A 13,368-nucleotide genomic window follows, 5' to 3' on the forward strand; every position below is an offset into this window, starting at 1 on the left:
ATTGGGGACCATGGGGCACGTATTACCAAGCGTTTTCCCTACGGAAATTCCACGGCAAAAATGCTTGAAAAACGCATAGTGGGCACTCAGCCTAATAGAAACACGCCCCCACTTCTGTATTTATCACCCACTCCTGGTTTTGGCTTACAAATACTGAGGTAAAATATTGACCAAATAATGAACATGGCCTATAGGAGTTATACGTGTGCTGATATAGGTATATGGTTACAGCCCCATGATCAGTATTTGGTCAGTATTTTACCTCAGTATTTGTAAGCCAAAATCAGGAGTGGAACAACCAGAGGAAAAGTATAATAGAAACACCTCACCACTTCTGTATTTAACACAAACTCATGGTTTTGGCTTACAAATACTGAGGTAAAATACTGACCAAATACTGAGGTAAAATGCTGAGGTAAAGTACTGACCAAATACTGAGCTAAAATGCTGAGGCAAAATACTGACCAAACACTGAGGTAAAATGCTGAGGTAAAATACTGACCAAACACTGAGGTAAAATACTGACCAAATACCAATGTGCAGCCCAGGAGCCGCAGCCGACTCTATGGGATGAGGAGAGATGGAGCACAGCCCGCTCCCCTCACACTCTCTCCCGCCTTCACGTGACGCCTCTTTGCTAATAGACTGACGTCCCAGCCTAACCACGCCCCCGGTATTTCCTGGGCTCCTATTGGTTGGCAGAAGGAGGGCGCTGCGCAAAAACAGCTAAACTGAGAGCTGGGAGCTCAGACAGTGGCAGCAGAGAGCGCAGCAGCCGGAGCAGCTCACTGTACAGGAGCATCACTATGGGATGTGTGCAATGTGGAGACTACAGGAAATAAAGTGAGCTGCCCTGTGTATAAGCTGCCCTGTGTGGTGCTGAGCAGCCTCCTCCAGACACCATGTGCAGTGGATGTGGCAGCCTGTGTCATCTGGCAATGACTATCCCCCCACACTGAGCTGGGACTGCTTCCTTGCCTGGATTTATGGAGTAGCCGGGATTACTGATAACACAAGTGCACTTTCTGCCTGGTTTCGGCTTCTTGTTGGGTCCAGCCTGCCTCCCTCTCCTGGAGATGATTGTATTAGCCCTCCTGCTGTGCACAGTGGATGGAGTGCTTTCCCAGCTAGCCTACAAGGTGCAGGAGGAGAGGGACCATGGCACTTTCGTGGGGAATATCGCCGAGGATCTGGGCTTGGACATTACAAAACTCTCCAGCCGCAGGTTTCAGTCTGCGCCTAACTCCCGGAGCCCGTACCTGGAGCTGAACCTGGAGAACGGGGTCCTGTACGTGAAGGAGAAGATCGACCGGGAGCTGATCTGCAAGCAGAGCCCGTCCTGCCTGCTGCACCTGGAGGTTTTCCTGGAGAACCCGCTGGAATTCTTCCGGGTGGAGATCGAGGTGCTGGACATCAATGACAATCCCCCCACCTTCCCGGAGGCGGACATCCAGGTGGAGATCTCGGAGAGCGCCACCCTGGGCACCCGTTTCCCGCTGGAGAGCGCCTATGACCCGGACGTGGGCAACAACTCCCTCCGCACCTACGAGATGACGACCAACAGCTTCTTCGCCCTGGACGTGCAGACTCAGGGCGACGGCAACAAGTTTGCCGAGCTGGTGCTGAAGAAGCAGCTGGACCGGGAGCAGCAAGCCCTGCACAGATACGTGCTGACCGCCATGGACGGGGGCATCCCCCAGAGGACGGGCACTGCCCTCCTCACCATCAAGGTCCTGGACTCCAATGACAACGTGCCCGTGTTCGAGCAGCCCGTGTACACCGTGTCCATGCCCGAGAACTCGCCCCCTGGCACCCTGGTCATACAGCTCAATGCCACCGACCAGGATGAAGGTCAAAACGGGGAGGTGGTGTACTCGTTCAGCAGCCACAACTCGCCCAGGGTGCGGGAGATCTTCAGCATCGACCCCAGGACGGGCCGCATGGAGGTGGCCGGGGAGCTGGACTACGAGGAGAGCAGCATGTACCAGGTGTACGTCCAAGCCAAAGACCTGGGGCCGAACGCCGTGCCCGCGCACTGCAAGGTGCTGCTCAAGGTGCTGGACCTGAACGACAACGCGCCCGAGATCAGCTTCAGCACCGTGAAGGAGGCGGTGAGCGAGGGCGCCCCCCCGGGCACGGTGGTGGCACTGTTCAGCGTGACGGACAAGGACTCGGAGGAGAACGGGCAGATCCACTGTGAGATCCTGGGAGAGGTGCCCTTCCGCCTCAAGCTCTCTTACAAGAACTACTACACCATCGTCACCGACGGCGTGCTGGACCGGGAGCTGGTGCCGTCCTACACGGTGACGGTGCTGGCCAGAGATCGGGGCAGCCCCCCGCTCAGCTCCACCAAGTCCATCCAGGTGCAGGTGGCCGACGTGAACGATAACGCGCCGCGCTTCTCCCAGGCGGTGTACAATGTGTATGTGACCGAGAACAACGTGCCCGGGGCGTACATCTCCGCGGTCAGCGCCACCGACCGGGACGACGAGGAGAACGCGCAGGTGTCCTACCACATCCTGGAGTGCGACATCCAGGGCATGTCCGTCTTCACCTACGTGTCCATCAACTCGGAGAACGGCTACCTCTACGCCCTGCGCACCTTCGACTACGAGCAGCTGAAGGACTTCAGCTTCATGGTGGAGGCGCGGGACGGGGGCAGCCCCCCGCTGGCCGCCAACGCCACAGTCAACATCGTCATCGTGGACCAGAACGACAATGCCCCGTCCATCATCTCCCCGCACGGCAGGAACGGCACGGCCAAGGAGCTGCTGCCCCGGAGCGCCGAGCCCGGCTACCTGTTCACCCGAGTGGTGGCCGTGGACCTGGACGAGAGCGAGAACGCCCGCCTCACCTACAGCATCATCCGGGGCAACGAGATGAGCCTGTTCCGCATGGACTGGAGGACCGGGGAGCTGCGCACAGCGCGCAAGATCACCAGCAAGAGGGACCCGCACAGACCCTTCGAGCTGGTGGTGGAGGTCCGCGACCACGGGCAGCCCCCGCTCTCCTCCACCGCCCTCATCCAGGTGGAGATCGTGGACAGCACGGTGGAGAAGCTGAACGAGAACCACCGCTCCAGCCGCTCCAATGACACTGCCTTAGACCTCACCCTCATCCTCATCATCGCCCTGGGCTCGGTCTCCTTCATCTTCCTGCTGGCCATGATCGTGCTGGCCATCAGGTGCCAGAAGGAGAAGAAGCTGAACATCTACAGCTGCCTGGCCAGCGACTGCTGCGTGTGCTGCTGCTCCTGCTGCAGTCGCCAAGCCAGGGCTCGCAAGAAGAAGCTCAGCAAGTCGGACATCATGCTGGTGCAGAGCTCCAACGTGCCCAGTGCCACCCAGGTGCCAGTGGAGGAGTCCGGCAGCTTCGGCTCCCACCACCACAACCAGAATTACTGCTACCAGGTCTGCCTGACCCCAGAATCTGCCAAGACGGACCTGATGTTCCTCAAGCCTTGCAGCCCCTCCAGGAGCACAGACACAGAGCACAACCCTTGTGGGGCCATAGTGACGGGCTACGCTGACCAGCAGCCCGATGTCATCTCCAATGGCAGCATCTTGTCCAGTGAGGTAAGGCGCCGCTTGTACATTGGGGTCACATCCACCTCTGCTGCACTCATCCCTCTCCAGCTAAATAGGTTACCGGTTTAGAGAAGTTTCCCTTGTAACCAGATGTTCCTGATCCCTTGTTATCTGCAAATCCCCTTCCACGCACATTTATCCACACCAAATCTCATCTATCTCCATGTCCAGCACATCATCTGCTTTCTGTCTCCTTCTAAAGGAGCCCGCTTGTTCAATCCCCCCTCGCCTGTCATGTACTTTCCTGTATTGATTTATGTTAGAATTCCCGCAGTGCCGATCCATAGCCATAGATTGTCATTTCCAATAATGTCATCCTCATATTTATAATGCCCTGGCTAACAATATACCAATATATATATATATGGAGGCTGAGGGAGCTGAAGGAGGCACATCCTTCTCTGAAACTAAGTCTTGGCATTAGAATTCCCCTAGAAAACTGTTGCAGCCTGAAGTCCACACTGCCTGAATGTGAATGAGGCCAGACGGCTGCTGAACAAACAGGGAGAGATTTCCCTGCATAGGGCACTGTTTGCCAATTGAAACGCCAGTCTATTTATTCAGTATGATCTGCAGCACTTTGTAGAGTAATCCAAGTCCACTTTGCATCTAAATGCCAGAAAGAGGTTTTGGTTTTAGTAGATCGGATCCAGAACCATAAGAGAACCCAATTAGAGGGCACAGAGATAAGCTCCATCAGTTCGGAGCATCTGCCTGGGTACCATGAGCAGATCCCCCATCCATGGTGCGTAGTGATGTATGGATGCATATATGTCCTATGTAGCCCATTCTATGGCCATCATGGCTTGCTGAAGCGCCATCCCTTCTTGTGCTAGAGAGGGGGCGCCCTTTTCTGTCTGCGTATGTTCCCAGCTCAGTGGATAACATGCACTCTCAATATTTGATGTGTTCCCATTGCTGGGGGCCCGGCAGCTCTGCATACACATGTCATCCATCAGCCGGGTAGCTCGCAGCTCTTTCATGTTTCTTCCACTGACATTTAGACTCGAATTGTGTTTCATTTCTTTTTTTTTTTCTTTTTTTTTTTTTTTTTAGAATAAACACCAACGCACTGAACTCAGTTATCTAGTTGACAGACCTCGACGGGTAAACAGGTATGAAATGCGTTTGGGGCATCTCCTTTATGTTTTTGTTTTCTATTACGTAGTTAGGAGTATTTGGAGAAACAGTTTTAGTCATTGAAAAATGTCCATCCCATTGGAAATAAAGGAAAGTGCCATTGCTAAGAGGCGATTTAATAGAGATATTATGCTTTATGTCTTCTCTGAAGTAGTCAATGTGTAGAACAGCAAGGATGCAATGTGAAATGTCTGATTTCTGCCAATATTGTACCCTCACCTGCCTTTTTCTGTGTGTAATGCTGCTGAGGGGGAATACTTGTATCAGTGGCAGACTGGAGGTATACAGCCATTTATTGCAGCTCCCACTGTGTCCATAGGATGGCAGAAGAATATTTGATTTTCCATTTCTCCTCAATACTGTGCTGTTTGTATTTGCAGTTCTGCATTCCAGGAAGCAGACATAGTAAGCTCTAAGGATAGTGGGCACGGAGACAGTGAGCAAGGAGACAGTGATCATGACGCCACTAATCGAGGTCAATCCTCTGGTAAGTCTGATGAGAGCAGGAATCAGAATTGGTTCTTTATCCCCTTAGTGGCAAGAGCTGCAATCCCAAAATACCTTATATCATATGCCAATCCAAATGTGACAAGTAAGTGAAGAACACTGCCATTCATGTCTGTGACACTGAGCTAAATAGGGAGAATGGAAAGTTTTTTTTTTTTATTAAAAAGAGGTTCAATGTGACTTTTCAGTAACCAATCAATACATGATGGTGTAGGGTACAGTACAATGAAGGCTCTCCATTTTGTTCTAGCACCGCTGGCTCCAATGGATTAAAAATGCAAGAAGTAATAAAGCTAAATAGAATAGATAGAATGGTATTAGTGAAAAAAAGTAGATACATAGATATATAGAATTGATTAGATAGATATATAGATAGCTATGATTGATTAGATAGAGAGATAGATATATGGTAAATATATATATTTATAGATAGCTATGACTGATTAGATAGAGAGATAGATAGAAAGGATGAGATAGATAATAGATAGATGGCTCAGATAGATAATAGATACATAAAAGAGAGATATAATTGATTAGATAGATAGATTGATCAGATATATAATAGATAGATAATAGATAAATAAAAGATAGATATAATTGATTAGATAAATAGATGGATCAGATAGAAGATAGATAATAGATAGATAAATAAAAGATAGATATAATTGATTAGACAGATAGATGGATAAGATAGATAATAGATAGATATAATTGAGTAGGTAGATAGGTAATAGATTCTGATACATTTTATTTGTGTGCATTATTGTAGGATGCCTCTATAGTGCAGGTAATAATTCAGTTCCACGTTTGATTTTCTTGGCACTAGGAGGATTAGCACAGATGAATAGAAGGATGGATAGAGAGCTGGACATACATTCAGTATATCGAGAGAGATATATAGATAGATGCTGATAAACTACAAGGAGCATATCTAGGACTTCTGTACACCTAATGTTCCTGTACTCATCCCTTTTAAGTATCTCGATTCTCAGCCCTTCCACATGACAAATCACAAATTGGTTTGGGAATTCACAAACATACAGCACTGAGCACTGGCTGTAAACCTTATTTGAATTTTATAGATAGATATGACATTAGATAGATAGATAGATCATAGATAGATAGATTCTAGATAAATAGATGGATAGATAGATAAATGATAGATAAATAGATAGACAGCTGACAAATAGATAGGTAGACCGACAGATAATAGTACCATCCGCCCAACAACATATCATTTTAAAAATCCTTTAAAAAACAATGGCTAGAATAGCTCCTTTGTCCAGGATGCAATCCAGCATTAGTACGTATGAGGATTGTGACTTGGAGGACCCACTCCCATGCTCTTGAATAGATCCCATAATTGAGGGCAATGTCTATAGAAATGCACTCCCCAGCTGTCTGCGTGCTCGGAGTTCTGTGATATCCACACTATTACTGGTGGTGGCTTCTAGCAGACACCAGGCAGAGTTTATGAAGCAGACGTTGCTGGAGATATGAGAGCTTCTGTCTTGGCCTTTGCCTTGTGCGCAGTTTGCTGCATTGTATGGGAAATCCTTTCATTAGAAAAGACTGCACTCCAGCCCCCCTTCTATTTTTACAAGTCATTAATATGCAGGCCTAATGAGAGTTCAGGAGAGCCAAGAATCCCTGGAGGTCGCTGCTCCTTGTGGGACTTCATGCTAAAGTGAACAGAGCGTCTATTTAATGTCTGGGAACCCGCACACTAACTAAGGCTTGCCAGAAGTTTACATTCAGCACAGAGAATCCTTTATTTTTCCCTATATGTGGGGCTGTGATTTATTGTTGTCCTGACTTAAAGAGATCTGTCTCGACCTATTTTATTATAAAGCGGGTTATTAATGTAAGCATTTGAATAGGGCTTAGCAGCAGACAGTGCTCCCACTTTGTTGAATTTTTTTCTCAGGTTTTCAAAGCTGCTAACCCAGTGAAGCTTTAAAAAGGTTAGTTTACCAGCATAATGGCTCGTAATTAAGGAGCACAGAATATTTAATTGGCATCTGTTATGCAAATCGCCAATACTCAGACAATATATGCATTTGACTAATTAAAAATAAAAAAAAAAACATGTAATTAGACTTATGCAAGTCTGCTTCACAGATGCCATATCAGGCAACAAGTCATTATATACAGTAGTGAGTGCATAGGTACAGAAAGGAAACCGTGGAGAGACATGATGTATATTGTTCTCTTATGTTAGATAATGTTAGATAAATATGGAGCGAAATAAATATTAAAACAAATAAATATGAATAAATAAATATACTGGGAAACAAGAGATTGACATTTCTCAGTATATTGTCTATATATATTTATGTATATATATATATATATATATATATATATAGTATTTAATTGCTGTCTATAGCTCTATACAATACATATATATGTAACACATATAGATAGATAGTGTGTGTATATATATATATATATATATATATATATATGTATATATATATATATACACATTTGTGTGTGTGTTTTTGTACATATATATGTGTGGTTTTGTATATCTATATATATATATAGGGGTGCATATGTAGGCATACAGTGTCTGTTCATGTATTATTTCTATCGTAAGTGGATAGGCAGAAGAGGCCTGGATGAATGGCTACAATGGTCACATAGTCACCAGTTCCTACCCATATGGACTTTTTCTTTTGGGGAATTATATTCAAGAAAACCATGGACAGTTATAGCATAATTATAATTAAAATGTGTATTCTCATTATTCTCATTTAATCTGTATTCCTACTTCAGTGCTCATATATATATATATATATATATATATATATATATATATATATATATACTGTATGTATGTATGTATCTTGAGTTTTGTAATTTGTCACTGTAATCATTCCATCATATAGATTCTCCATATTGCAGATAGCAGATTCCAGCACACTATTAGTTTTATGGAATTATCTTTACGTGGGCAAGTGGTGACGTTCAGCTCCGCTCCATCAGTGCACACTTTATCAGCTATTGCCAGTCCTTAATCAGTCTTACGTTAGGAACCTGCTCTTTGAAGACAGATTTATTTCTATGATGTCTTCGCACAATGTCATTGATGAACTGCTTGTTTCTGTGGAAATTTAAAGATGTTTATTGGAAATGAAGCCAAATGGTGTTAGAAGACGCTGAGAGTGCAGGTCTGCAGCCGCCCATTTGCTGCGTCTGTGTAGGAGAAGACTGTGAGGGCCATTTGGCTGACCCTGGAGCATGTTGATTGCATTCCTGTTACTAGCATTGCTGGTAATTGATATTTGGTGAAATAATGGACACATCATTAGTTACACCATATGTAATGCTTTTTGTCCTATGTACTTGGCAAGCAGCGCCACAGGTGACAGATCCCTGGGGTCCGAGCTTCATTCCAAGTGGGAAGTGGTGGTTTACAATTGTATTAAGTGGTTAGGCATTGCGTTAACCTTGCCAGTCTTTATTTATAGCAGGCAGACGTCTTATAGCCGTTCTGGTCTGCACCACGATGTTGTAAATTGTCTGACTTATGGCTTTTGTGCTGTCAGTGATATTTGTTCTTAATATATGCATGTGATGTGGTATCATTGATCTCAGATTTGCTCTTCTTGGCAATTTTATGGTCCATTTAGTGAGTGGACATTAATTTATAACTTAAGTCTACCTGTAGTCTCTCAATTTCTCTGGCCACTGGTCTAGAGCTATAGTTTAATATGTTGAACATTGCGGTGGGTTATTGAGCACCATGGTTGGTGATTTTAAATCAGACATGCTTTGAGGCCCACACACTGTGCATGGATTGCGGATTCGGAGATAAGGGATGGCCTGCAGCTCTCTTTTTCCAGCTGAGGATGAATATACTCAGGGTATAAATACCTTCACCGTAATGAAATGATTGAGTTAGACAACTCATTTGGAAATAATTTCGGTTTTACTCAGCCACTGATATAGCCTGCTCCGCCACACCGGCTCACACAACGTATTTCCATAATGGGATATTACAGTTTGTGATTTGCATGGCCATAAAGCCATAAAATCAATCATTTATCAATGAGCAAACCAAAACACATTTTATAGCGATCGCTAATAGACATGGTTAGTTTATCTCTTCAGCAGTAAAGTAGGATTACAGGAGAACGACGATCATTTGGGTGAATTAATTATAAAATAACAGGTACCAACTTACTCCACCGACTTTGTATGATTATTTCATTCACTTGTAACCCCATAGTCCACATCAGTGTGCCATATAAAGGAAAAGTCAGCCAACAGGTGAAAGTGATAACTGATGGGCTTCTTCCTACCATATTAATAACTAGCTTGGTCCTGTGCTGGTAATAAATATTTATTTCTATTAGATAATTTCCCCCTCACTTCTTCATCCTAATTATACAATTATATCCCACACTTCTAACATCACACTCCCAACATTAGTCTTGGATGTTTCTGTAAAACTTGCTCAAATGCACAAATGTAGCAAAGGAATGCTATTAAAATATGACCTTTAAATGTCTTCTCACGCCTAGGCTGCAATTCATTAAAGTTAGGAAGAGACTATAAATAAAACGACTTCCTAGTTTATTATCTACAAGGCAATATACCCAATATTTGCTGGGCACACCTTTCAGTCTGAGACACTGCCATCTATTTTCCCACCCTCTCCGTTACTAATATATTCAAGCCCTTTGCCCTTCTCCCATGGAGAAGGAACAATGTCTCATGAATACATGTCTCCTCTCTCATCCACTGCTATTCACCACCAGTTGATTTAAAATCTGTAATTTATTTTGGAGTTTTTTTCCTTCACTCCTCGAAAACCAACAAAGTCTGACAGCTGGTAATCATAATCCCACATCTATCTATCTATATAGCTATCTATCTATGAATCTAACTATATAAATCTGTGAATATATCTATCTGTCTATCTATATGTCTGTCTATCTGTCTATTTATCGTCTATCTCTCTATCATTATCTATATCTATCCATATATCTATGAATATATCTTATCTATCAATATCTATCCATATATCTATGAATATATCTATCTATCGGTCTATCTGTCTATCTATCATTATCTATCTATTAGTCTATATCTGTCATTATCTATCTGTATCTATCTATCTATCTATGAATATATCCATCTATGAATCTATCTATATCTATCTATGAATATATGTATCTATGAGTATATCTATGTCTATCTATCTATGAATATAAGGTAAATGCAAACAATTAGGCAGCACTCCAGTTCAAGGAAAAATTGTGGACTTTAATCCAGCACCAAATGGTGCAACGTTTCGAACTCACAACACGGTCTTTGTCAAGCACTTGCTTGACAAAGACTGTGTTGTGAGGTCGAAACTTTGCACCACTTGGTGCTGGATTAAAGTCCACAATTTTTCCTTGAACTGGAGTACTGCCTGATTTTTTCCATTTATATATTTTGCGTTGGACAACCACATTACTCAGGAAGTATTGCACCTAATATCTGCTTAAGGTTGTGCTGCTATCTGTCTTTTTCATTTATCTATGGATATATCTATCTATGAGTATATCTGTCTGTCTGTCTATCTACCTATCCATATCTGTCTATCTATCTATCCATATCTGTCTATCTGTGTGTCTATCCATATTTATCTATCTATCTATGAGTATCTGTCTATCTGAGTCTATCTATATCTGTCTATCTATCTATGAGTCTATCACATCTATCTATCTAGAAAAACACAAAAAATAAGGGAGCACAAGCAAAGACAAAATGCAGTTGATAGGTGCCAGCCTGCAGGTTGCAGGTCAGTAACCTAATAATATGCATGCAAAAAAGTAGGCAGCACAAGCTTGTTCATTATTTTGATATTCCTACAGTATTCTGCCTGCTTTTTTGCATCTATCCATCTATCTATCTACAAATATTCCATTAACTTGAAGTAGTGCAGGATTATTAATTGGCAACCCCAAAGAGAGACTCCTTCTTACCCTTTTTCCTTCCTTCTCTCCTTCCTTCCCTCTTTATTTCCTTCCTTCCCTCCCTCCCTCTCCTCCTTGTTTTCTTTCTTCCACCTGTGTTTCATTTCTCTTTTCCTTTGCTGCCTTTCTTTCCTTTATTTCCTTCCTGCCACCTTAGTAAATAAATTGTTGTCTTCTACCCTTCAGATTCATGCAAAAATGATCATTCCTTTCTTTCTTTTTCTTTCTTTCTTTCTTTCTTTCTTTCTTTCTTTCTTTCTTTCTTTCTTTCTTTCTTTCTTTCTTTCTTTCTTTCTTTCTTTCTTTCTTTCTTTCTTTCTCTCTTTTTCCCTCCTTCCTCTTCCAGATATCTTATCTCTTAACTTTCCCTTTCATGTTCTTTTAGGCGCTGTGCAGATATTTCACTCGTTCTATCTAATTATCTTTTTATCTCAATTTTATCTCCCTGTAGCTAATAATTCATATTGATTTTTCTTCCCATAAGGGTATTAAATTTATACTAACCTGTGAATAGTAAAGCGCAGTCAATCACGCTTTAGCAGGAAGGTTTTCACACAGAAAAAAAAAAAATCCTTACAATTATTTAATACGTTTTCTTCTCATTATTTTTATTTGCGCGACAGAGTATAAAAGATTGAAGTTGTCGGTTTCTGTATAAAGCCCTTTATGTTTCCCGTATCCCCCTCCTCAGCCCTTCTCCGATTCTTTAATCCCAGCTGCAGTTCACGTCTGAATTCTTCAACAGCTCACTGATCAGTAATTTATTTCCAGACTTCTGCATACTTATTATCAATGGAAGGTTAGGATGGAAGGCACTGCCACTATGTGCTACATTGCTTCATTTAAAATAAAAGTCATTACAAAGTGAGATTAATCTGTAATAAAAACTCTTCCATTTGCTGCCCTTTACCACTTGTTGATGATTCTGCTTTTTTTTATTTTCACAAAGTGCATTTATGGCACCGAGATGACAGAACAGTTAACATTATGAATCTAATTATAACATGGGGCATTAGTTGAATACTAAATGGATATTATAACTGATGGAGCAGGAATGCAGTGACATAACACAAGACACACTATCAGTTTGTAAAAGTCAATGCTAATCCATGCACACATGGGTGTACCAGACATCCTTCTGGCATTTACTCTCTGGGGGGAAAATACATTAGGTTTTCAGATGCAGCTCTATGTAAAACTATAGCCATAAAAATGCAATGCAAAAAATGGCTGCCGTCATAGTGGCAAACTGGTTACTGTATCTGTGCCATCGATTCTCCTGTAACTGTGTGGCCCTTTAAATAATTTTATATCAAACAGTTATCCGTCCTTGGGTAAAAAAAATTTTCCTTCCTTAAAGGGAACCTGTCGCCATGAAAATGCAGTACAATCTGCAGCCAACATGTTATAGAGCAGGGGAAGCTGAGCAGATTGGTATATAGATTTGTGAGAAAAGAGTCAGTATAAGCTGAGTTTTAATCTTTTAAACCTTTGATATTTCTGGGATTTTTGGTCCAGTGGGCGGTCCTATCAGTGACTGACTGCTATATCTGTATGCACACTTATACAAAGAGAACTGCCTGTCACTGATAGGACCGCCCACTGGACCAAAAATCCCAGAAATATCAAAGGTTTAAAAGATTAAAACTCAGTTTATACTGAATCTTTTCTCACAAATCTATATACCAATCTGCTCAGCTTCCCCTGCTCTATAACATGGTACCTGCAGATTGCACTGCATTTTCATGATGACAGGTTCCCTTTAAATGTATGTATTTGTGGCTAAAAAAACATTATTGCAGTTGGGTTTCATTAAAAAATTTTGCACCTTTTGCCTTTTTTTAATAGACTTTGTGTTGACCTATATTGCTAATTGCAGATTGAGTTAACTGAGAATCTGTCAGCGAGCTTGTTCTAACAGCCCAATGGGAGAGTTTCTAACCCTTTTATCTGACTTTTTCTCAGCTGATTTATGACCACAGACCACATCAAAGTTCAATGAGCAGAGAAACAAAGAATCTGTGATTTTGAATGGAACTGAATTGCAGAATGATTTTTAGACCTAAATACATGCATTCAAGTAAAATAAATAAATTTATATATACCGGTATATATAACACAAATAGTTCCTTTTTTAAAAAAAAAAAAATATTTTATGC

At 42.5% G+C, this 13,368-nt stretch overlaps 1 protein-coding gene across 2 annotated transcripts in view; it reads left to right on the plus strand.

The window, feature by feature from the left end:
* Positions 1-722: 722 nt before the first annotated feature.
* PCDH10 (protocadherin 10) overlaps positions 723-13,368 on the plus strand; it is a 78,854-nt gene continuing 66,208 nt past the window's right edge. For both annotated transcript variants that reach the window (XM_073641686.1, XM_073641694.1), the window contains exons 1-3: positions 723-3,575; positions 4,644-4,702; positions 5,108-5,214. In XM_073641686.1, the coding sequence (XP_073497787.1) occupies positions 1,077-3,575; positions 4,644-4,702; positions 5,108-5,214 (2,665 nt within the window). In that variant the 5' untranslated portion in view covers positions 723-1,076. The remainder of the gene's footprint in view (positions 3,576-4,643; positions 4,703-5,107; positions 5,215-13,368) is intronic.

The sequence above is a fragment of the Phyllobates terribilis genome, unplaced genomic scaffold, assembly GCF_046119375.1.
Source record: "Phyllobates terribilis strain yellow unplaced genomic scaffold, ASM4611937v1 Scaffold_1__5_contigs__length_1240528914, whole genome shotgun sequence".
Taxonomy (NCBI): domain Eukaryota; kingdom Metazoa; phylum Chordata; class Amphibia; order Anura; family Dendrobatidae; genus Phyllobates; species Phyllobates terribilis.